The sequence below is a fragment of the Diorhabda carinulata genome, chromosome 7 (genome assembly GCF_026250575.1).
Source record: "Diorhabda carinulata isolate Delta chromosome 7, icDioCari1.1, whole genome shotgun sequence".
Lineage (NCBI taxonomy): Eukaryota > Metazoa > Arthropoda > Insecta > Coleoptera > Chrysomelidae > Diorhabda > Diorhabda carinulata.
In genome coordinates this window covers 16,116,547-16,141,064 of record NC_079466.1, presented here as the reverse complement: position 1 = coordinate 16,141,064, position 24,518 = coordinate 16,116,547, and the positions used below count along the sequence as shown (strand labels likewise).

The window sequence follows — 24,518 nt, the reverse complement described above, 5'->3', positions numbered from 1 at the left end:
AGTACTAGTTATCAACTAAGTATTGAAAAGACCGTCCCGGAAACGGTTCACAAAAGATACGTAACTCGGTTGGAACACAGAAGTTTTGTTCGTGGTACGTGCACTGGAACTGGACCAGTGCAGGCCAGTTCATAAATGTTTAGAATTAGTTCGATTGGATACAAAGAACGATATAGTGCAGAGAGCAATGGAGCATTTGTTATAATCTCTGGTTGGGTTCAACGGCTTTTTTAAAATTTAGACTTTAAAATATTCATCCAAGATTTTTTCTTGATTCGCGTAAAAACGAACATCCAGCTTAGCTACAGTTGTAAAAGATGAGGTAACAGGCAAGCTGGCCTGTTGTAGACTAGATGTAGATTCGGCAGATGAAGGTATCAAACAGGGCACCAGCGACATAGCATCGATTTCGATATTCGGTATTGTGATTGAGGTCGAGGGTCCGCTTGTCATCGCAGTCTTCTTATCAGCATGCAAGGTAGCTGAAGCTTCGATAGCTAAATTTAAATTTTTTTCTTTATTAGAAACCCCTTGACTACACCGCAAGTCTATACCTTTAAGTTTATCACCATTCCTTTTTTTCCCTCTATTTTCAACAGTAATAATGAATCACGTATCTATCCTTAACACGGTCACCAAATAATACAACACTAAATAACTCACTTACACGGTACACTTGATTCTCTTCACTATTCGTTCACCACTTTTCACTTTTATTCGTTTTGAGTTCGCATGGAACGATACTGCCGTAAGCTGCTTATGTAGCAGCCCAGAAACTTCCACAACTTCCGACCGAGAGGCGTGACGAATAATCGAGAAACAACGCAAAGTTTCCATACAATACAAAATAGTTCGGCTACTCGACTAGAGATGGCGTTCCTGTGCGTTCACTAGTTCAGTAGCAATTGTGTCTACATGGCGCTACCATATATATTCAAATTTAATAATATAACTCTCTTCACTCCTCGTATTTTTTCGTTATAATATTATGCTTATTTCGGAGGGGAAGGTCTTGAACAAAATAATAGGATATCATTAAACAAATAATAAATTTTAATCAATCAATAAATAATTTCATTCAGCAGTATCATTTTTTCAAGATTATTTATTCGTAAATTATTGAAAACTTCTAGTAACAAATGTGAATGATTCACCATTCCATTGCAGTGTGAATAGGGAAATCAGAAACTAGCGTCCTATTTTCACTTCACACCTTTGGAATATCAGGTAGTTGGATTATTATTGTATGCTCTTTGAAATATGAAATCAAAATTGATTGTATTGTTCTGATTTATTATGTATCACTAAAACTATAGGGTGGCAAAAACTTTTGGTCGATAGTGTCGATGACAAACCACTGATGGTATTCTTCGTAATATATCTGTTTAGCATAGATGTTTAAACCCATCATTAAACTGTGTCCCTCTTCTCTATAGTAAATGGAGACTGTAGTACAGATATAAGTGAGACGTTGCCAAATGCACATCACTGTTAATAAATTAAAAAAGTTAACTTGAATAGTACTTTATTAATCATAACTTATCTAAATGAGTTTTATATCACAAGTGATTTCTTTTTTATTAGTTGATCTACAGATCAGTCTTTGGACCTAATGACAAAGGAATAGCAGCCAATTCTGTCCTTAGACATAAAATTTCACCACAAACACACATCAGTGTAGCACACGCCACATTTAAAGCCCACCATGAAAATGTTGTGGGGAACTGTTCATTGTAAATCCAACAGATGATTAAGTGAATCAAATGCCACGTACAACTGAAATCCATGCATTGTTTTGTCCTTTCTACTATGTACCACATTAAAATAGACCTGAAACAAAATTAATTTACCTGTGTATGGAATTGCTTGAATATTTGGTGGTTATTTGAAAGTGGGGTGATAAAAATTTTAAAAATCAATATTTTCAATAATATTTTTTAATTTGTCTATTTTTTCAGCACAATTAAAATAAAAGTGAGACCTAAATTTGGAAATCAAAATCAAAACCTTTTTTCAAATAAAAAATTTTCCCAATTTTTCTTTGAAAATTTTTTTTGAGAAATGTCGTATTTTTCTTCGGAAACTACATACAAAAACGTAAAATTTGAAAAATCAATTGAATATCATAACATACCTATTTTTTATGAATTATTAAAAATTTTGATTAAATTAAAATTTTTGTCATTTTTTGAAATTGATAGAAAATCAAAAAATTAACATGTTTAATAACTTTTTTTCATTATGTATTTTTTTTTAGCGCTTTTGGAATAAAAATGAAACCTAAGTTTCAAAAACCAAAACTTCAACACTTTTTTGGGTAAATATTTAGAAGTGTGGCTCCATCCCAAACTCAAAAAAAATTTTTTTGCTGCACTCAGATCCTTTTATCGGGTAAAATAAGTTATGTTAAAGTGGGGGAAACATTTTTTTAAGGGGTTATCAGAAAAAAAATACTCTTAGCAGAGCTACCAGTTCAAATTTTGACACAATAGAAGAGAGAAAAGGATGTCAGAGTTCAGAGGGCCTAGCCTCAGATGGGGTCTGAGGGCACAGGGAAAATATGTGTCTCGTCAACCTTCAAAGTACTTTTAGGAGTAAATTTGGGGTGGTGCCCCAGTTCTATTTCCCTTTTTTGGTTAAAAAAAATAAAAATTATATTATTGATCCTATTATTACTTTTATTAACAAGAAACAAATTTTTATACTCTAATTAAATAATTGTAAAATTCATGCAATATTACAAAGAAAGCATGAAGAAAGGGAATTCTAGCTTAACTTCACACATTTTAATTTTTCGATTTTTTATTCCTAAAATTAGGGTGAACCCAATAACGTGATCATTTTATGTGTTTTTTTCATTATTCATATAAATCCTTAATAACATAACATACAACCACATGACATAAATCAGTAATTCACATATATACACTTACCCAATCCCAGCATTTATAACAAAACTACAAATAACAATTATTCCTCCTGAATCACGTACTTGTATTTCCTGAAATAAAGTTTTATCAGAGAAGAGTTTTTAACAAATGATATATATCAATATGCAAGATGAAGTTCTCAAATTAAATAGAATAAAAAAAGTATTTCATGGTATTACTTACATGATACTGAAAAATGCTATCCAGGGTTTTCGGTTCTCCAATTAATGATCCCAGTATAGCTATTATAAGTACTATCGTGGTATATAAAACACACTGCATAGATACTATTTGGAATATTATTAGCCAAGGATCCCATTGAGTATATCGGAAAGAACCTGTTAATTTCTTCATTTTTCACAATAAATTAATGTTTTAAACTATATGGATAGTTTCAAACCATTGCAAAAAGTTAGTTATCAAGTCAATGGAGCATGCTATTTGTACATAAATGAAACTAGTAACCAAAATATTTTATAAGAAATCTTTTCATGTGTGTATATTTCACGTATCGTTAATATCTAATATTTTCCAATCAAGTCCAATTATAACCAAATTCAACAAGAATGTCAATTTTAAGTGTCAGTGTCATTCTTCACTTCGACTTTAACTAGTTTAGTAGTTAAGTACTCAATAGGAACAGCAGTCATTGTAATAGTTTCGAAATATTCAAATGTTGAATTTACTAATGCGAATTTACTAATTTACTAATCAATGCTGATATTTTTGAAATAAGATAAGTTTTTTATAGAAACACATTTACTAATTTTACTCCATACCACCTTTCGAATAACTTTGTTATCTATAAATTTCTTAATTTTATATTCTATAGAAAGTATTTATGGCTAGATAACTATCAGTGATAAACTAGGAGAATTCCAAGTAGAATGACTCATCTGTCAACGTGTGACATCGACATCACCAGAATTTGTTAAATAAAAAACCCAACCTAAACATGGCGTCAGACGGAGACGATGTTATTAGTGATCAAGAAAAAGTGAAAATAGTTTCAGATTTCATTCTCCATTCACCACCAGGTGAATTTAATGAAGTATTTAATGATGTGCGAAAACTTTTAAATAACGACGACCTTCTGAAAGAAGGTGCTAGTGGAGTTTTCGCCCTATATAATAAAGATCAATTGACCCCCGTTAGAATAGAAAACTCCGATAGTTTGGTGCTCATTACTGAATACAACGATTTAGGGAATAACAGATTCTTTGACCCTAGAAGTAAGCAAAGTTTTAAATATGATCATTTGAGAAAAGAAGCTTTAGATTATCAACCATACACACCCGATAGTACTTCCGAGCCTTGGAGAGCAGCCTTAGACACAGAATTTATTCAATATACTAGGAACCATTACAAGGATGGAGTATGTAGTGTTGTAGGCCTAAACCAGGGTGGAGTTATTACTCTAACAGCTTGTATTGAAGATCATCAATTTCAACCCAAAAATTTTTGGAATGGAAGATGGAGGTCTCAATGGTCCATTAGCTTAACTGATGATGCCACAGCAGAAGTACGAGGAGTACTTAAAGTGCAAGTTCACTATTATGAAGAGGTAAGAGATTTTTTATTACTGTAGAATAGATAATTATACTATCCATTGCATTAAATACATGGAAAACTTTCATTTAAATAATTAGAATTATTTTATTTTCTAAGATATCATTTATTTCAATTTTGTTATTAGTTTACCAATATTAACAGATTCTTTGCCACTGGTACCCAATGATGTCCGACTTTGGTTATGCCCATTTGCACTTAATTAAAAAAAATGCATATCCAAAGAACTTAAAATCTCCAGAACTGTTAGTTTACTTAGTACTAACTACCTAATAGCACTGAATTAAAAATAGAAGATGTTATTTTTTTATTTGAAATTGTTTTATTAAATAAATATATATAATTTTTTAATATTTAGGGTAGAATGTAAAAATTTATAACACACTAATGTTAAAATATACGTCTTTTCAATAATTCTATTAATAATAACTTTTACAAAATCTGTCTCAGCTCAACTTTGGCATTCAAAGGTTTTTGTAGGATTCCTAATAAATAAATTTTCTTTCACTCTCATAATTTTTCAGAAGTATTTATGTGAGAATAAAATATTTGGACGAGCTAACAACTTAACTCCTTTCAGTTTAATTGTGGTCTTTCTCCTTAAACCATCTCTGATATTGTGGATAATTTTTGAATTTCTTGTGTGGTATTTGTTTGAATTTGAAAATTGATTATAACTAAATCATTATATGAAAAATCGGGAAGTGATGGGTGAAATATGGTATTGTAATTCATGAGTTCTTCACAAAATGAGTAATAGAATTATGCAAGGAGCCCTCAAACAATGAAAAATGGCCAAACTCTGTTACCCACACTGAGGGAATGATAAAAAATGCTTATTTCCAGAAAATGGTAATTGATCAAGAATGTCCACTTATATTTACTGTTGATGCAGATTCCAGATAAATTAATATTCGTACCTATACAATATGAAGTAGTTACAGTAATTATTCTAATTTTGTACTTACAAAATAACTTATTATATTCAATCTTTAAATTGTATGTTTCATACCAAACCGTTTGAGTATCGCAGTTTTTTGTTAAAGGAAAGTCTATTTAAAATGCATACCAGAACAGTAGTTGCCGAACACACTGTTCACACCACCACTACACCAACACTCACAATTACACTGTCAACCCTCGTTTCGATAACCAAGTTATCTTCTTCAGAGACGGAAGGTAAACTAAAACTTAATAACTTGACTTATCATCAATAAACCTTCCTGAATATTAATTACAGCGGAAAATTTATTACTTGACTACTAAACTAGAGTGGGCTGTAAGGAATTGTCCTCGAATTAATTTTCGCTGGAAAATTCATTAAATAACAGGTAAGTGAAGTTATTAGATTTTAATCAGTATCTGAAGAAGATAACTTGGTTATTGAAACGCCCGTCAGACAGTGTAATTGTAAGTGATGATGTAGTGGTAGTGTGAATAGTGTGTTCACTATAAATATCATCATCGGTTCCAAAAATTCCAACTTAGAACAGTAGTTGAAGAAGAGCTATAATCACTACTATTGTGACTACAGACATTCGCCAGTCATTGAATATATATATATATATATATATATATATATATATATATATATATTCTTATTGTATATATAATATTTAAATTAACCATATTAAGTTTTGGTTTAGTAAGTAGGTTTTATTACTAGGGTTCACGCCCGCATGGCGATATAGCGACAATTGTCGCCAAATCATCAAGAAATGTCGCCAAAATCATACACATCGACGACAAATTTGTCGCCCAAAATATTTTTAAAAAAACCTATGTTTTATATTTACTATGCTGTTTTTGCATAAATGAATTTATATATGCCGTAAAAATATGTATAAAAGTGTGTGTAGCATGCATATGTTAATTTTTGTACTTTTGTCTACCACGTTATATTTTTGGACCACTAAATCATCACTTAGGTGGTCCTTTTGGACCACTAAATTTTCATTGCTGGTGTGAACCCTATTTATTACTCTCTTAAACATAAAAATAAACTATAGAAGGAGTGATAGATTATTAATATCCATTCACAAAATGTAGATGCAGTTTTTTGGAATCCTTTAGTTTGTGATATATAAGCTGATAGTGAGAGTTGTATGTTCAATACTTTTATAAAAAATTTAGTTTCAAGGTTTCAATGATACTTTTTGAATTATACTTAGTGTGTGGTTTTTTATGTAATATTATTATTTAATTTCCCAAAAAAATTACTTTGTAATATCTACAATTGTTTTTTTGTGTAGGGTAATGTCCAACTAGTAAGTACCAAGGAAATTAAAGAAAGCGTCCCTGTTTCAACTGAAGCACAAACTGCTAAAGAGATCATACAAGTTATAGAAGCCGCAGAAAATCTTTATCAAACAGCAATTTCTGAAAACTACCAAACCATGTCAGATACCACTTTCAAAGCACTAAGAAGACTACTGCCTGTTACCAGGACAAAGATCGATTGGAACAAAATTGTATCTTATAGCATTGGGAAGGAACTGAAAACCCAATGATTAGTGACTGAGTTTTAATTAAAAGAATGGCCGTTCTGATGAATATCAAGTGTGTATTATTGTGGTTCTATAAAATTCTTTGTACAAAATGTATACATAAATTACGTGCAATGCTCTTGAGTTCCGAGAGAGAAAAACACATTTCTATACAAATTATTAGTATTTGAAGTATATAAGTTTTAAATTTATTTTTCTTCAATAAAAATATTTTAGTTACACATGGGAATTTCAGAAGGTACCGTAAACTTGAGCTATTTAGGCACATTTTCGAAACTTCTTTTCAAATAAGTCAAAAAGTGATTCATAGAATATCGTGAAAAAAATTAGTTGGACATGACTAAAGGGCATCATCTGAAACAAAAAAAAGTAAAATGTAGCTTTTGAGAAAAAGAAATTATTGATTAGGTGCCCAAGTTTATAAGTATAAATTTTCATTTATAATGATAAAAAACTCTATAAAGTAAATGAATTTTTCTTTAAAACAGCGAACTAAGGCTAAACTATAAAAAAACCTAAACATCATCCAGTTCAAAGTCTTTATTTGCATCAGTATCATCAAATACTTCACGTTGATCACTATCCGAATCTTTAAATCACTCACACGTAAAGTAGGGATCTTTGCTGTTGTGATTACAGAAACCACATATCCATTGTCGACATTTTATGCACATTATCCAATTCATTATGTGACTCTTCCAATCTTTCCAATTAATGCCACAACTTCCGTTTTTCTACTGGCAACACGTTTTTTTAGAGCAGATAGAATTAAGCCTGAAATAGATGAAACTTGTGACATCGACACAGGTTTGTCCAGAGTTCACCAGAGTTTTCACTGAAAGAAGTTGGTGAATCTTTTGGTTCAAAAGTTGGGGAATCTCTTGGTTTAGGAGTTGGTGTATCTAGGGCTAAATTTTTACTTAATTGGATTTTTTTACCTAAATTTCTCTTTTGACGCTTGAAGCCTATTCCTTGGTGCTCTCTGAGAAAATCAATGAGAGAGAAATCTAGGTTTCTACCAATAGCTTTGGTGTCTCTTGAAAGACCATCGGGAATTATCTTAAACACTTAAGTAGGATCAGAAGGGTATAAATCAGTTGCTTTGAACCAGATATTAAGTTTGATCCTAAATTCACAGACACTGCTCCATAATTTGGAAAGCAACACTGGGAACTGTTTTTTTTAAAGGTTTCTGTGATACCAACTTTCCTTTCTCCAGATGTACAAAATTTCCCCCAACTTGGCTACATCAAGTGGGTAGTGTTGGCCGAAAAAGGAGTCATATATAAATGATTTTCACTGCAAAATTGGATTTTATCGGGAAAAGAATGGTTTGCTTAGTTTCTCCCACGACAACAGTTGTTGAATCTGATGTATTAGTTGAGGTGATATGTGGAAGCAGGATTTTGAAATATCACATTTCAAACAAATTCATGTCAAACCGGCCGCTGGGACTGTTGGCATATTTAGTACCTAAAAGGCCTCCTTCAGTCCAATTTTTAAACATATTAGAGGCTTTACATCGGGAGAAGCAAATCACCCCTGGGATTATCACAAACCATAATACTAATAGTGGTATGGGAATTACTCTTAACCCTTTCGACCCTCTTTGTACTGCGTGGAACAACAACTTTTTTATAAATGTCTACTTCAGCAAGTGCGTCTTGAATATTGTTGAAAAATGTTACAATATCATCCTTATCAACGGAAGTTTTAGGTCTTTTGTTATTGGCAGCCATTCTTGACATGAAACTATCAAGAAAATCATCCCCTGGGATGTTTTTTTTTAATAATTCAACAATTTTTCCTTGTTTTTTAACGTATTTTCTTATTAGCATCCTTGCATTGTATCTAGTTAATGGAAATATCTAATTGGCAACAATTCCAAGAGTATCCGTAATGGTAGCCTCTTCCTCGTTTGACAGAACTCTTGGGTGACCAACTGGGTTCAAATTTCTTTCGAGGAGCTTCCACTGTAGAGTTGCCTGGGGGACCTTATTTTTGGGTCATGCCGGCCTTAACGACCTCTACTATATTTTGAAGGTTTTTGTTGGGGTTTGTTCGTATGTCCGCACCATTTTGAGTCAATTTTTACCTGTAACAAACGAGAAACAAAAATACAGTGGTGCCCAAGTAACCTCGGTTTACGGTATATAAAAATATAAGAAAAATTGAAAAAAAAATTATATTTGCATGTATTTTATGCCTACAATTTTCCAAGTAGCAATTTTGTGATTCGTCAATAATGTAAACTGCAGTTCATCTGTTTTACGCCCCTTCTTGTTGCTTAGGGATGTTCTTTTGTAAATATTGGTCTGACCTTGTTAAGTTTTCTTATAGCAGGGATAGCCAATTTTTAGAACAATTAAATTTGGAATGCTTTTGAAAATTGTCTTTATATATATATACATATATATTTTGTTAATGCTATTTTAGTACCTTCTTATTTTTTATTGGTATATCATCGCTAAAACGGAAGTAAAAGATACAGGTTCCTAACCTACTTTTCATGAAAATAATGCTGAATTTTATATTATAAATGAATCGGTATATTTATATATTTATATATTTTTTTTACATCTAGTTTGTTCCTCTTGTCAGTTGAGATACTAAGATGGTCATTAAAGTCTTCATCATCATCATCAAAGTCAAATTAAATCATACATTTTTTTTAAAATTTAGTTTCTAAAACCAAACATCGAATATTTAATGGCACTTGTTCCTACATAAATCTGCGTAGTTATGCATCAACTACTTACAATTCTCTACTCCCATTAAAACATCAACTATACTTCTAAATACATAACCTTTCTTCACTGCTCTATGATTTCTGGGAACACGAGGAAGAGTTCATAAATGAATATGCTGACGATCAAAAAACCGTCCATACCTTGAGTCATCTGTAAACAATACAAACCTCCAATCAACCAACTAACTCACATTCTCCTTAACCCATGCCAATCGAACGTATCTGTGTAGTAAGGTACAGATAAAAACTGGACGAGTAAAACAGTTAATGTCTAACATTAATGTACTTTTCTGAATTTTTTTTGAGCGAATCGATTCTGATGATGAGTGGGTATGAATCTAGTACTTTACAATAAAATGACATATTTTATCATTGAAATCTTTTAAAATTTTTTAATAATTTATATACTTTACGTCATATTTAAATGATATATAAAGTGTGTACAGTCTATAGTCAATTAAATCTTATTTTTAAATGTACATCAACAAATCTCATAATATATCATGTTTAATGCGAATGTCCTTATCAAAATGTCAACATTTATATCATACTTTGTATATCATAAACTTTTGTTTTTATTTACAGTATTTTCCTGCATGATTATATTTTACTAATACAAAATTTGAGTGTTGCAAACATATGTTTGTCATTTTAGTTAAGTCTTCGAATAGATTTTCAAAATCTTTTATTTGATAGGTTGATTCGATTTAAAGCACCAATTATACACTTGCTATTTATTTCTTCCTTGTAATCGCAGGTCGACTATTAATTTGTAATAAATTGCAAAAGTTGTCAAACGTAATTTAATCTGGTGATCCCACAGTACAACAGTACGTCTCTGGTCCAAAGTACAGAGTCGTTCTTCCTCTTCATTGCCTGGTATATCCTGGTGGCTTAATAGCCTCATTAGAACTACTTTATTTCTATTAGCTAGTGCTATGTTGTTTGCACTCCCACGCTATCTTGGACATGCTCTCAATAGACTTCAGGGCCACTTGGCTATCGAAAAGAATTCAAATGTGTTTTCAAGAGGGGTTTCTATTCAAATATTTCTGGACATTATTGCTACCAATTCTACATGAAGAATAGTGGTATGGATACATTGGGGTTTGGTCCCTGCTTTGCACCATCTGTATACCTGGAAGATTCATTCGAGCTTGTGGAAGATCTTTATTGACCCACGATTAGCAATCATTGATTACCACTTCGAATGGGATTTTCGTATCAATCATGCTATGCATTTAGTCTATTGGCTTATCACTGCTTTCTAGCTTTATTAATTCTAGAATTTTTAGCAAAGATATGAAAGTAATTTTGGAAAATCCAAAAAGTTTTTCAAAATTTTTTTTAATCCTATATACACCAAATTTTGTGTTAGTACCATCATTTGTTATAACTGATAACCTGCAATTCAATTAATTAGGAAGATAGTTAGTATAAAAAAAATAATTTTGTTATTTGCTTCTAATTAAGGGCTTGTCAAATTACATTTTTATTTGATGTATATTTGTTACTTAGTTAAAATAAAAATTTTATATTTTTTCAGTTTTCACTTATCCAAAACAATTCTATAGTAAATGATTGGGAAACACAAAAAAGAAGATAAATATTTGTTATAAAAGGAGAACAACATTCCGTTGTCCATAATATTCAAAGTGAGGATGCAAGTTTGGAGTTTTTTGTCCCAAAAAATGAGCTTTATAGTGGGATGTTGGCTGATTCAATAATTTCTTAACAGTTAACTTTTATTTATAAGAAGTTTCTATTCAACAAGTTATAGTAAAAAACATGATCTAATAGTTAATTAGATTAACTGGTCAAAAAAGTATAAGAATAAAAGAAAATATTGTTCTAAAAGCGTGGATATTCAATATGAATCGTTAAAATTTATCTGTTTAGTGCCCCCTTCTGTATTGAGTTGGCACATCCTTGCATTGACCAAAAAATATATTTTTGTAGATTGATCTCATTACCAAACATATTCCAAAAAAATAGTTTCCAGATTAGGCCCTCAAAAGTTATCACTAAACTTGAATCCATAACAAAAGTATAAGAGTTAAAATAACCTATTTGACAACAAGTCAAGCCGTCCCCTCTTGTGTTGTCTTTTTACATAAGAAAGATTCTCGCCCAATCGGTTCGAAACGAACGGAGATTTTCTGTTGAATTGATTGTTAAAATTGGCAGCGCTCCTGTTTGACTATCTGATTGCAACCGACCAATAGTAATGTGTTGTGTGTACCGTATTTTTGCCAAGTACTTTTCAAGTATTGAGATTCAGATTGCTAAACTTCGAAGCACTGTTACCAGTCCATTGTCCGTGAAGGCACATACGTATAAAAGAGTTCCATGAAATGGTAACAAAACTGACACAAACCTTCGAATTTTGCATCTAAAATTACAAAAATATTCAGGACTCCCCTCTTTCTTTGAGCAAATTCTGACATTAATTTTGACATCAACTCTAAAATAAATTATGACATCAATTCTGAAATAAATTCTTATATCAGTTTTGGCATACATTCTGACATTAATTTTGACATATATTCTAAATACAATTCTGACGTCAGTTTTGCCATCATTCTCACATCCATTCTAATATTAATATTGATATCATTTCTGACATTAATTTTGACAGCAACTCTGATATTAATTTTGGCAGCAACTGATATTAATTTTGACATATATTCTGACATCAACTATGACATATATTCTGACATTAATTCTAAATACAATTCTGAAATAAATTCTGACATCGGTTTTGACATCTATTCTGACATCCACTCAGATATTAATAATGACATCATTTATGACATTAATTTTGACAGCAACTCTGATATTAATTTTGGCAGCAACTCTGATATTAATTTTGACATATATTCTGACATCAACTTTGACATTAATTCTAAATACAATTCTGACATCGGTTTTGACATCTATTCTGACATCCACTCAGATATTAATAATGACATCATTTCTGACATTAATTTTGACATATATTCTAAATACAATTCTGAAATAAATTCTTACATTAATTCTATCATTCGCGGCTAGTAGAATTCGCTAAGGGTGCTATACCCTATTCTTTTTTCACTCAAGGTACATTCCTAATGTAATTCTCGAATGAAGTGCAAAGTGGGACTACCACATAAAATTGGCCCATTTTGACTTTGCGTACAGTGGAGACATGTGTCTTTGAACTAGTTTTTTGAGGTTAAGTTTAATCAAGCCGTCTTTTGATTTAATAAGGATCCAAATAAAACGATGAATTTCTTCTCCAGAAACACTACTTCTAATTCTAATTTAGCATTGAATCGCATTGGAAGTGCTAACATAGTTTCTCGTATGCCAAGCATGTGTGCTGTGTTTCCACTTCGCTTACGAATTGCATTAGAAATTGACGTCTGTTGGATTTACATTAAATAATTATAGATTTAATCGTTTCCTGCGAGGTAAATAACCCAAACAACAAGCTTTAGTAGTCGTGGTTGCCTTTACTCGTGTTTATTGGAAATTTTTCAGTTCACCTTCAAACAAATGTAAACAATTTTGAAAAACGGAATTAAGCTGGTAAAATCCTAAGGCAAGTGGCGATCACGCCACATACCTTCGCATTTAGAAATAGGTAGACATGTAATACCCGCACATTTTTTATACCGTTTTGCCGAACAAATTCCTCAATAAAACAATAATCCTTCGGCCCCTGACTGTCCGATGCCTGATTCAGAGAATTCCAAGTCACCTTTTTTTATAACCATACTGTTCAGGACACCCGCTTGTTAAAGAATCCTGACTCTACAATTATTTTTGTAGCAACTGTCTGCTGAAACTGTTTTTTTTTGTTATTACGAAAGGTCCTGCCAATGACATTTTGAAGTGCTATCATCTTGACTTTTATTTTACTTCATGTATTCCAGTTCGTTTGAAATTTGTGTCGGTCTGAGTTTGATTAGGTTAGAACATGAAAATCACATCACCCCTCCTATTTCTTACTTATACGGACCCAGGCGAGACGTTTTGTATGGAGTTGAGTCGTTATTCCTCGGACAACGAAACGAACAGTTCTCGAATGTCTAGTCGTCTCTAGCGGAGCTACGCTGCTCCTAGAGATTAGGCAAGCGCACACATAATGATTTGCCTTAATTTTATGTCTCCATTAATTGAAATATTCTCCCCATAAAAACTATCGAACTAAATCTATAATACTGGATCGTACAGAACATCATGAAAACGAAAAAAGAACAAATTAGCGTTAACAAACAATCATTGCAAACGAACAGAACGAGCCACGTCGATATCACAGACGGCGTAGATTTGTTAACGCCTCGCTTAAGAAAAGTGTACTACGGAAGCTCCGCTCACGGCAATGCTATTATTGGATTCCCGTAGTATATAAAGTTTTTTTTATTTGTTTGGCGTAAACTATATTAAACTTGAAAAATTTTATACAAAATCCATTTTAAAACCGTAAGTTTGAAAGACTATTTTTTGCTTTAGATGAATCACCGCCTCCAGTTTATAAACTGTCTTCGTTCGACGTTTCGTAAATATCAAATTCCGAAAAATCACAGGGCGATTCATTTGTTTCGATTTCATCTATTTTCGGCATTTGGGATAGTTTACAAGGTAACGGATACTGTTTGAAGTATCTGTCATTCAGCGCCTGAAAAAGAAATTAGAATTAGTATAAATAAACTAAAAGAAATTGGAAAATTGATATGTCAAAGCATATCGTGTTTAGTGTCTTTGAAAATATTGTAGAATGGATCCTCGTTATACCTTCCTTTTTCTTTCACTTATTTGGAAATTTTTGCTCTCAGCTGTATATCTGAAACCGTTCATAGTACAGCTGCGATTGAAATGGAGAAAAAATTACGATACTGTGTCAAAGTTGTTTGTCAGGTTGGTGCAGTTTTGGTATACCATATACCCGTGTAGGAGGTATGGTATTATAAATTTTTAAATTCCTTTTATCTGTTGGCGAAATAAAAATTTATTCTTGTCAAAATCGTTAAAGAGGGCTCCACAATGATTGCCTTGGTGTGATCAGACTTCTACGGAGAATAACTCAAAATAAACGAATTTTTTCTCGCTTGGGTAACATGATACGGTCTTCCAAGCTGAAGTTAGGTATTCAATGTGATGGAATGTGGACGTGTGATACTTAATCGATGTCATAGAAACACATATAGCAGAGCTACCATACAAGCCATAACGGTTGGAACGGTGTACTCTAGGCTTGTACTGCGCTGTAATAAGTTCCTATAAGAACTGGTGAGTGATGGCTACAAGGTCCAAGACATCACAAGGACAACAACAAGGGTGGAATAGCTAGCCAGATTGAGATCGGCTAATCCACCAATGAGCCCAGAACCTATCCTCGGTGCAGCCCAAAATATCAACAATCTTCTTGCAGGCTCTGCGCAAATGGATAAAATACCTGATATGAGACAAACAAAGTTACATATAGATGGACCTTCCGTTTTTATTACCAAACGACCGCCTCACTTAAATAGGCGCGAAATTCGACTGTTTACCTTTTAATCCAACACGGTCATGTAAGTTTCCATCTCCACATAATGGACATCCTGGACGATCCAGAATGCCGCTTGGAAAATGTAAGAGGAAGTAACTTCAGTGAGTACCTAGCACTCACAAATGTGAGGTTCAAACACTTCGGCAAGTCTCACTGCTTACCTAGTGACGTCCAAAGGTTCAAGCCACTGTGACTGATTGGCTTTTCAAAGGACATCGTCCTATATATTCAAACATATACGTTTTTATTTTATTCTCACGTTCAAATTTTTAGAGAAATTAATATGTTATCAACCTCCCACACCATTTGAAAAGTTCAATAAAATCTCAGTCCTGCTTCTATTCGCTGTAGTACATTTGCCAGGTTGAAGTGAAGCTGCAATCAAAGACCCAACCTGTACACCAGCACCACGTCAAACTCTCAATCTTCTGATTTCAAAATTTTACGTGGAGTTTTAAAAAAAAATCACAATAAAATAAATGGAGATATGACAGATAGAACCAACACAGCTGCTTCATTCCACAGGTTTTAGTGGGTATGTATATGTATGTTTGGTTATCTACACCACAGGATATTGTCAACATATAAGAATAATGTACATTGGGTTGCATATAACAAAATCGTTAATAGACAATTAATCATTGATAGGTGTCATTAATAATCAATTAATATTGCGTTGAAATACACCATAAATCTACGATATATGGAAATACTACATTAATAAATATTAGCTGAGTACGAAATTCACCTTATTAATTAGTAATTCCATAATAACATTTACTCACCTCTTTTGCCGTCAATCTTTTGTTCTGATCGTATATTAAAATTTTACTTATTAAATCTATTGTCCCCGAATCTGCTTCTGGTAATACCGACGTCCATGGTTGAGGTTTTGCATAAGTAAATGATATTTTATTGAAATCTGGCAACTGCGTCAAGCCCGGCCATGTTTTATTGTTTGGAGTTCCTAGAGTTCCTAATACCATAGCTAATTGCTCTATGTCTGTTTCTCCCTAACAAAGAAAAAAATAGAATATACTCCAACAATAAATAATAACATCACGAATAATATACCATAATTGTTCTAGATACACTATATAGGGTTTTTCAAAACGTTCGCATGCGAGTTATATCACTGCATTAAGCGAAAAAAATCGCCAAACAATCACATGTCTATAACGCATGGATTAATCACAAATTAATAATAAGGTTTAGCCAATCAAAGCCTGTGGAACGTTTAAGTTCCTACCATCCCAATCGAGCGGTCGAGAGAGCCATAAAAGTATTTAGCTGCTGCTGAAAATAATATGCGCCGAAAAACTTTCGAGTACGTTTTAGAAACAAAGGTAAGATCAAAAATGCGGCAGCAGCTAAATACTTTTATAGCTTTCTCGACCGCTCGATTGAGATGGTAGGAACTTAAACGTTCCACAAACTTTGATTTTCTTTGATTTCCTTATCCCAAAGGGTTAACTCCATAGATTATTTTCTGAACACATCTTATAGAAACACCAAAGTGAGTTTTGTGGTGGCTTTGAGTTGTATAAATTCTTGAAAAAATTTTAAATTCATAAGAGTCAAAATTCAATATTCAAAGTGGCGTTGATAGAAATATTGATTAATTAAAATGTTCCATTAATTGTCTACTTTTGTAGGTGGTGGAAATATGAATCAGAGACATGGACACTCAGAAAGAAAAAAGTACACATTATCGAAATAAGATTTCTAAAAAATATAGAATAGATCGAGATATAACAAAATGAGGAACACTATGGGAGTAAAGTTGAATTTAGTATGAATTTAAAACAAATTCGAAGAAAGACACGTTATGGGTATGGGTGAAAAACGATCGATACGGAAGATATTATGAAGCACGAAGTTAAAAAAAGAAAGGACAAAGATGGCAGGGGAAAACTAGAAATGAAATGGCAGGAAATAGAACAAAAAATGGAAACAGCAGCCTACGTAATGATTCAACTCCAACATCTAATGCACAACGTTAGTAAAGAAACTAATTTCAACCAAGTTGAAACAAGTGCATTTTTTTATTAAAAAAATGAATCTTTAAAAATGGTTAATAGTACGCTGTGGTCTACACAATCAAACGCCTTCGCAACATCAAAGAATACGAAATTGGAATAAAAATTTCAACCAGAAGACAATATTTATGTGGATAATAACACTCTTGAAACGATTTACTATAGTGACAAGTATAGATAAAAATATTACCGGAAATAGCGGTTTCCCTTCGACCATTTCCGCTATTATACATCCAACAGACCACATATCCACTGACAAATTGTAAGTTCTTGATCCATATAACAACTCCGGTGATCTGTACCACCTCGTCGCAACTTGATGTGAATATAATCGTCGTTTTTCGTGATCATATATTCTCGCCAATCCAAAATCGCCTATTTTTAATATGCCGTTTTTGCTTAATAATAAATTAGCTGGTTTTAAATCCTGTAAAATATATGATATAATGTTTAAAAAATCTAATGGAAAGAAGAGAATAATTTATAAAAAAACTGCGTTACCGCCATACAAAGAGTTGTCTAAAAAGTTTCCGACCTCAACCCTGAGGATGTCGAGCATTTATGCAATATGATCTGGGAAATCCTTTTTCCTTGCGTGGATTGTGATCGTTAAATCAGTTCATATTAGATGCTTTCTATCAGTACTTTGAGCTAGTAACTGTTTTCTGGGTGGTTGGCTGTTAACCTGGTCCCCTACCCTCCTCTTTTTTCGGGCTTGGGACCGGTAACAGTGCGACTAGGCTATTCAGTCCAACCAGAAGCACTGCATCCAGACTGGTAGAAAATGCATCGGATAAATAATATCCATTTGGAACACGGAGTAGAGGTTGATAACGAAATTATGGAAGAAAGAAGTTGGGAAATATATTTGCGCGTGCGTTAAAGAATTCTCCCTAAAATTTCAACTATTTTGGACGCTTAGTTTTTGTTTCACGATGGTATAAGTGAATTGTGAAATTTTTTGAATATTATCGCGCAATATCTACTTTGTAGTAAATAATTGGTTGTTGTTTCTATAACATGACCAAAACACTGCAATGGTTGCTGTCAATTTTCCAAAAGGAAATAGTTTTATGCAAAATTAGTTCATTAAGAAGGCATCTTATTAAGGTCATCCTTATCCCCATCATAATGTTTGCATTTACAGAGTGTGGATTCACAGCCATCAGTCACCGAACGAAGATCCAAGCCTAGCAAAATATCAATCTGAGGCTAGCAGTGGACACCCTTGGTACATCAGGATTTAGCAGATTTGTCGATAGTTTATCGAAAGATATGAGATATAATGGAGGAAATCGCTAAAGGAAGATTTTAAGAGCTTGGGACATCCAATTGAAGACACTGTCGGACTACAACAAAGAAAACTGCGCCATGTATCTAAAGTCGAGAAAACAGCTAGACAACAACCAGCAATGGAGACAAATAGAAGAAAGGGAACAAAAAAGGAAGAGGTACTGCCTATTAGAGACCCTGTCAATCCGAGGATGGGGAGGATCTAGAATAGGAGCAGTTTTAACAAGTGCATTCACTTTGCAGCTGAGGGGACTGACGACCCCATTGGAACGGTTGTGGATGATAGATGGGAGCTATTCCCGGAATACTTCGTTATTTGAAGAATGCATCTTGGGAGAGACAGGCTGGTACTAAATTTGTGAAATGAGATGGAACGTATATTTACTACTATAAGAAATAATTAAAAATGAGTGCAGTGTCTAAATATTTTAAAAATCCGTCTAGTATAAAATTTACATCCTTACTCGGTGCATTATATGATTTTGGTGCATATAATTTACTCCTTTCAACAGCATTCTGGTGTAAGCTTTCACTTGTCCTAATGATAATACTAAATCATTTTTACTTAAGATGTCGTATAATGTCGTCGGTAAATATTCCATTACTAAAACCATACAAGTTTTCAACGAGATGAAATCTAGTAACTTCACAATCTACAACAAAAAAAGACAATCGATAAGTTGTATATAAGAAGGTGCTTTTAAAATATTAACATTGAAATCTGAAATTTAATGTTACAAAATACGTAAGAGGGCGTCTCTTAAGATGATATCAGTCGGTTCACTTTTTATTCGTTCCTGTCTTTCATTCAGCATCTTTCATTAAGCATGAAACGTCTAGGCATCCAGCGATGTTGGATTTCGGCATTCGACATCAATCACTCGCACCCGAATGAAAGAAAAATGAAACGTATGAACACGAAAAGAACGTTCACTCGAGCTCGTTTGACGACATATCCGAGGAAATGAGTGAATAAAATTCATTTTTTTTTTGTTATTTTGTGTATATGTATGTTTTTCAAACATACGTCTGCCCTTGCAGTAATGCGCTCTTCGGGATGTCGTTCCTGAGGACGTGACTAATTTTTGTATAGATACGTGAACAAACAAAGAATGCGATTGTTTGGAAGTATGTAATACATTTTTGTATATCATGTCTATCGTTATACAGAGAGCCTATAAGTTTCTATATGTATGGAAGAACTTATATATAACTAAATAACAATTTGTAACATTTTTGATTATTTTGCGCACAGAACCTTCCGCGATTTTAATTAAATCAAGAGTGGCGAATGTATCGAGTTGAAGCAGAAATTTGAAAAGAACTCGGAAGCGTGTGCTCACTCCTTCCGATCCGTTCTTTGGAGTAAAATCGGATCGGTGTATGACGGCCTTAATAAACGTATACGTGATACAGCTAAACGTTGCCAAATTGTATTAATCTAATAATAATGGTTATTATCATTTCTATAAGTAATCAATTGCTATGAATAAAAGTAGTTTATGATGTAAGTATGCATCCTTAGACAGTCCTGTTTACCTAATTTTTCAACTCATTACTAATTAAAGTTCAATATTTATATGCTAACTTAATTAAATATGGATAAGTGTATAATTGATACATTGGTGCAAGCACTGGTCGCATTAAGGAAATTTTACATTTTGAAATTATCGTGATTTCAAGTTTTAATTAAATTCTAGGTTACTCTATAATATGTATGGTGTACCTAACTCATTAATTTCTTCTTTTTCTTGCAAAAATGGCTTCTTTCATTTCCAACATTAATTAATTAGAATTATAGATAGTTTATATAAATTTTATTAATTAGTAATAAAGATATTTACTTTACTTGTGGGACAAAAAGTAGATACTAAGTTGAATCTAGTGAATAGAATAATAAAAGATAAATAATAAATAGATTAAAACTCACATTTTTATGTCTCAAAAAACGTAACGCTAATATTTCTCTTATAACGGACTTGGGACAACCAACTTGATTTACATTTATTTTTTTGAGTGCCGTTAAATTTGCTGTCCTCAAATCAACACCTTTAAATACGAAACCGTATGCGCCTTCACCGGCCCTTCCTAATATTTTATAATTATTCATTTTCAACAATAAAATTTTTATAATTTTGAATAGAGGTTAAGTATTAAGACATTACATTTCTCGTCGTTATGGTAACTGTTAGGGTCGATTAACATTAAACATTACGTTAAATGTGAATTGTATTGGGAAAATTCATTATATGAATGGATTTTATTAAATTTCGTCTATCGAGGATTATATAGCTAACAATTCAACCACACATGGCCAAGAAGCTCAACCAACTCGAATGTGTCAAAGACTGTTACCGAATTTGTAATTGTAGTATTAATAATTTGTGACATACTAATGATCTAAATCATTTTTTAACACCTGAATATAAAATTCAAATATGCGAATAGTGTATTCTTTTTCCATACGTAGATAAATGTCTGATTAAACTTTATCTTCCTGAGAAACGAAGAAGAGCTCACTAAATATAAGCATATATTGAATCTTTAGAAAAGAAGAAGAAGGTTAACACGAAATAACCATATTTTAGAGTTAAAATATTTGTTTAGTTTAATAGTGTATATTAACAATATGACTATTATGGAAAGAGTTAAGGAAGATCATGATACAAGTAAGTATAATATGTCTAAAAATATATTATTTCATAATGAGTGTAACAGTAATTGAACTATTTATTCTAATACTGAATATATTGCAAAATTATGGGGCATTGTACCTCTACAACTATCCAAAAAGAACTCAAATCGTCTTAATTTAGGTAAATGAAATTGAAAAATTAATGTGCAAGATCAAAATTAAATTATCAATACAATAGGGTTGCGTCGTTTATTTAATTACCGAGTTCCTATGGCCATCTTCCCCATCATAAGACCCTGATTACCATCTAGTAACAAGACGAATCACAAATGAGCCCAAACTTAATGGGGTTGAGTCGTTTATTTACTTATGGAGTTCCTATGGCAATCTTCCCCATCATAAGACTTGAAGATCGGCAAGTAGATCAAGATCAACTTGCAAGATTTGATTACACTCAGCGGGACAGGTGAAACTAAATAAAAGCGGACCCTGGTTACCATCTAGTGACAAAATACTCGTCAAGACGAATCAAATGAGCCCAAAAATCGATGGAGTTTCTATGCCCATCTTCCCCTTTATACATGCATGCAAAATTTCAGCTCAATTGGAGTCAAAGAAGTGGATCAAATGTAACTTGCAAGATTTGATAACAAACAGTGGGGCACGTGAAACTAAATAAAAGCTTGTAAAAAAGGATGAAATTATATTACCTTTAGCAACTGAATATGCTTCTAAAGAATTGCGTAAAAGAACATACACAGAGATGAAATCTAAACACATGAAAGTCGGCAAAATTTGATAATTGAACAAATAAAATAAACTGAAGCAATAACAGAGATCTTAAATTTTGTGCAAATAACTTCAGTCTTACTTTTGAGGATTGGTTTTCTAATATATAGCAGAGTTCCTATGCTTGAAACACCTGGAATTTGAAGAATGTTCTGAAATTTTATTTTTCACATTAAATTCCACAATTCTTTATTTAACTGTTGAGATTTACTGTTTTTTTTTTACCTCAAAACGTTTTCATATATACTATTTTAAGCTGTATTTAGTAATATTCCACCATAAATAAACAGAATTGAAAAAGGTTGTTTGTAAACTAAGTTTGCAATCATTTTTTCCTTTGTTACCTGAAGTAAAAGCCTTTTATAAAGGATTTGTCAAACATGTGGAGCATATCAATCAAATACTGAAACATATGAAGTATTTGATATAATTCAAACCTTGTTATTATTCGGTCTCTTGTAACTAAGGATTTTTATAGAAATTAAATTATATTTATCAATAAGAGTACCAAAAGTAAAAAACTTGAAACTTTCATTGGTGAAATGTATTAAATCATGGCTTTATCAGATTTTTTTTGAATAACCCTGTAATATATCATCATAATTTCTATTCACTTTAGTTTAAATATTTTGTTTTCAATGTTTTACGATTCACACATTACCAAACCAGTTAAAATAATTGCAATTTAAAAAAATCCCACTTAAGTAGATTGTTAATATTCTTTCTGCATGTATATTTCAAACGCGAAGAGTTTAAGCATTTCATTTAGTTTAATTATCGTGCTTAATTTAATGAGTTCTGTCTCTATTACCAGAAATATTAATAAATAATACCACAGAAGTTTTGTTGTAGTAATTAATTTTAATTCATGAATTGTAGGTGAAGTAGATGAAGAAAATGTCAGCAATGTTTCTGATCAAGTAAATGTCTCTGATGAAGAAGATAACGGTCTTTCAAACACTGGTTGGGCTGATGCCATTTCAAAAATATTGAAACAAAAACCAAAAAAGAAACGTAAAAGTGTAGTACTATCTAAAGCCAAAAAAATAACTGACCTTAAGAAAGTTGAAAAAGAATCATTTGGATTTGAAATAGATGGTGCGGAAGATATTGATAAAATTAAAGAAGAAACATCTGAAGAAGTGAAAACAGAAAGTACAGAACCTACAAAAAAGAAAGTAAGTACATATTCTCATCATTTATATATGGCAGAGATTTTTATAATAGTAAGAATTCTATTCAATAGTCAGAAAGGGTTTACCGTAAAAAAATTTGCATCACACTTTGAAGTTACAAAAAATTTGAGGGTTGTTCCGAGTTGTTTGACTTTGTTCCAAAAAGGCAAAGGGCTGAGGATGAATCTTTTAGAGAAAATTGAACAAATATTTGAGTTGGCACCCCATTGTCGAGGAATCGCGATTCTGACTGTTGTTCTTTGTTTGTTCTATATTGTTCCAAAACATAGGGTTAAAAAAATTTATTATTATATAATGAGCTATTGTAGATGAGGGTTGAGAAGCCTCGAAAAATTTTGAAAAAAGCTAGAACAGCTTAGATAAAATAATAAGATTTCTCTAAATTGAATTGACAGTGGGATATTGGTTAACAATACGAACCCCTCTTTTAAAGATTCCTAAAAAATATTTTTTTAACAATATTATTGGAAAATTTAGAACAAATATGAACATACTATCACAAAAATTATTTTTCGTAGAATTTGTGAAAAATAAATTTTTTAAAAGCTATATTTTGGAACAATATAGAATAAATCAATAGAAATACAATAGAAAAAATCTAGAACAACTTTAAAAATGTTTGTAACTCCTAAGTATGGTGCCAACTTCTTGAGGGTAAAAGATTTAGGGCAGAGCAGAGTTCTAAATATGAATAAATAAAAAAAATTATTTTCAGAGGAAAGAATTGCCAAATCTACGAGTAAAACCTAATATCCTAGAAAAAGACCGAGAACGTACTTTACAAAAAATAGCAACAAAAGGTGTAGTTCAACTATTTAACGCTGTTAAGAAACAACAACAGGACATATCTAAGAAACTCGAAGAAGCTGGTCCGTTAGAAGTTAGAAAAGAGAAAGTGTTAAAAAACATTGATAAACGAGCATTTTTGGATGTTCTTATGGGAGAAAAATCACAAAAGTTGGAAGATGACACCATCCCAAAAATTAACAAGAACGTAAATACTGATAAAGATGTTACTTGGAGTGTCCTTAAAGAAGATTTCATGATGGGGGCAAAAATGAAGGACTGGGATAAACAGTTAGAAACTGAAGATGTGCAAGTTGAAGAAGATTAAAAGTTTTTTTTCAACAAACTAGTTTTATTTATTTACTACTATGCTTTTATAAATTGATAGCTACATCCATTATCATATTTGATGACCCGTCCATATGAACCTAAAAATCCACTAGAATAATTTAATTTCTTCATAAAATATTTAGGTAGCAACAGTGCTAG

General features: G+C 32.1%; 4 protein-coding genes across 4 annotated transcripts; 2 read left to right on the top strand and 2 right to left on the bottom strand.

Annotated features, from left to right (window-relative positions):
- Window positions 1–1,508: 1,508 nt before the first annotated feature.
- On the bottom strand, window positions 1,509–3,518 carry LOC130896490 (protein SYS1 homolog). The gene is made up of 3 exons (XM_057804641.1): window positions 3,114–3,518; window positions 2,934–3,001; window positions 1,509–1,830 (listed from the first exon to the last, which is right to left on the bottom strand). Exons 1-3 carry the CDS (start codon window positions 3,282–3,284, stop codon window positions 1,590–1,592), a joined length of 480 nt encoding a protein of 159 aa, XP_057660624.1. The 5' UTR covers window positions 3,285–3,518; the 3' UTR covers window positions 1,509–1,589.
- A 297-nt stretch (window positions 3,519–3,815) lies between these two features.
- On the top strand, window positions 3,816–9,177 carry LOC130896486 (F-actin-capping protein subunit alpha). Its single transcript, XM_057804635.1, has 2 exons — window positions 3,816–4,494; window positions 6,752–9,177. Exons 1-2 carry the CDS (start codon window positions 3,886–3,888, stop codon window positions 7,007–7,009), a joined length of 867 nt encoding a protein of 288 aa, XP_057660618.1. The 5' UTR covers window positions 3,816–3,885; the 3' UTR covers window positions 7,010–9,177.
- Window positions 9,178–11,482: 2,305 nt separating this feature from the next.
- On the bottom strand, window positions 11,483–20,940 carry LOC130896480 (cyclin-dependent kinase 20-like). The gene is made up of 5 exons (XM_057804630.1): window positions 20,554–20,940; window positions 19,088–19,276; window positions 17,521–17,757; window positions 16,077–16,304; window positions 11,483–14,418 (listed from the first exon to the last, which is right to left on the bottom strand). Exons 1-5 carry the CDS (start codon window positions 20,731–20,733, stop codon window positions 14,272–14,274), a joined length of 981 nt encoding a protein of 326 aa, XP_057660613.1. The 5' UTR covers window positions 20,734–20,940; the 3' UTR covers window positions 11,483–14,271.
- Window positions 20,941–21,148: 208 nt separating this feature from the next.
- Window positions 21,149–24,375, top strand: LOC130896481 (RRP15-like protein). Its single transcript, XM_057804631.1, has 3 exons — window positions 21,149–21,292; window positions 22,927–23,225; window positions 23,959–24,375. Exons 1-3 carry the CDS (start codon window positions 21,253–21,255, stop codon window positions 24,355–24,357), a joined length of 738 nt encoding a protein of 245 aa, XP_057660614.1. The 5' UTR covers window positions 21,149–21,252; the 3' UTR covers window positions 24,358–24,375.
- The last annotated feature ends 143 nt before the right edge of the window (window positions 24,376–24,518 follow it).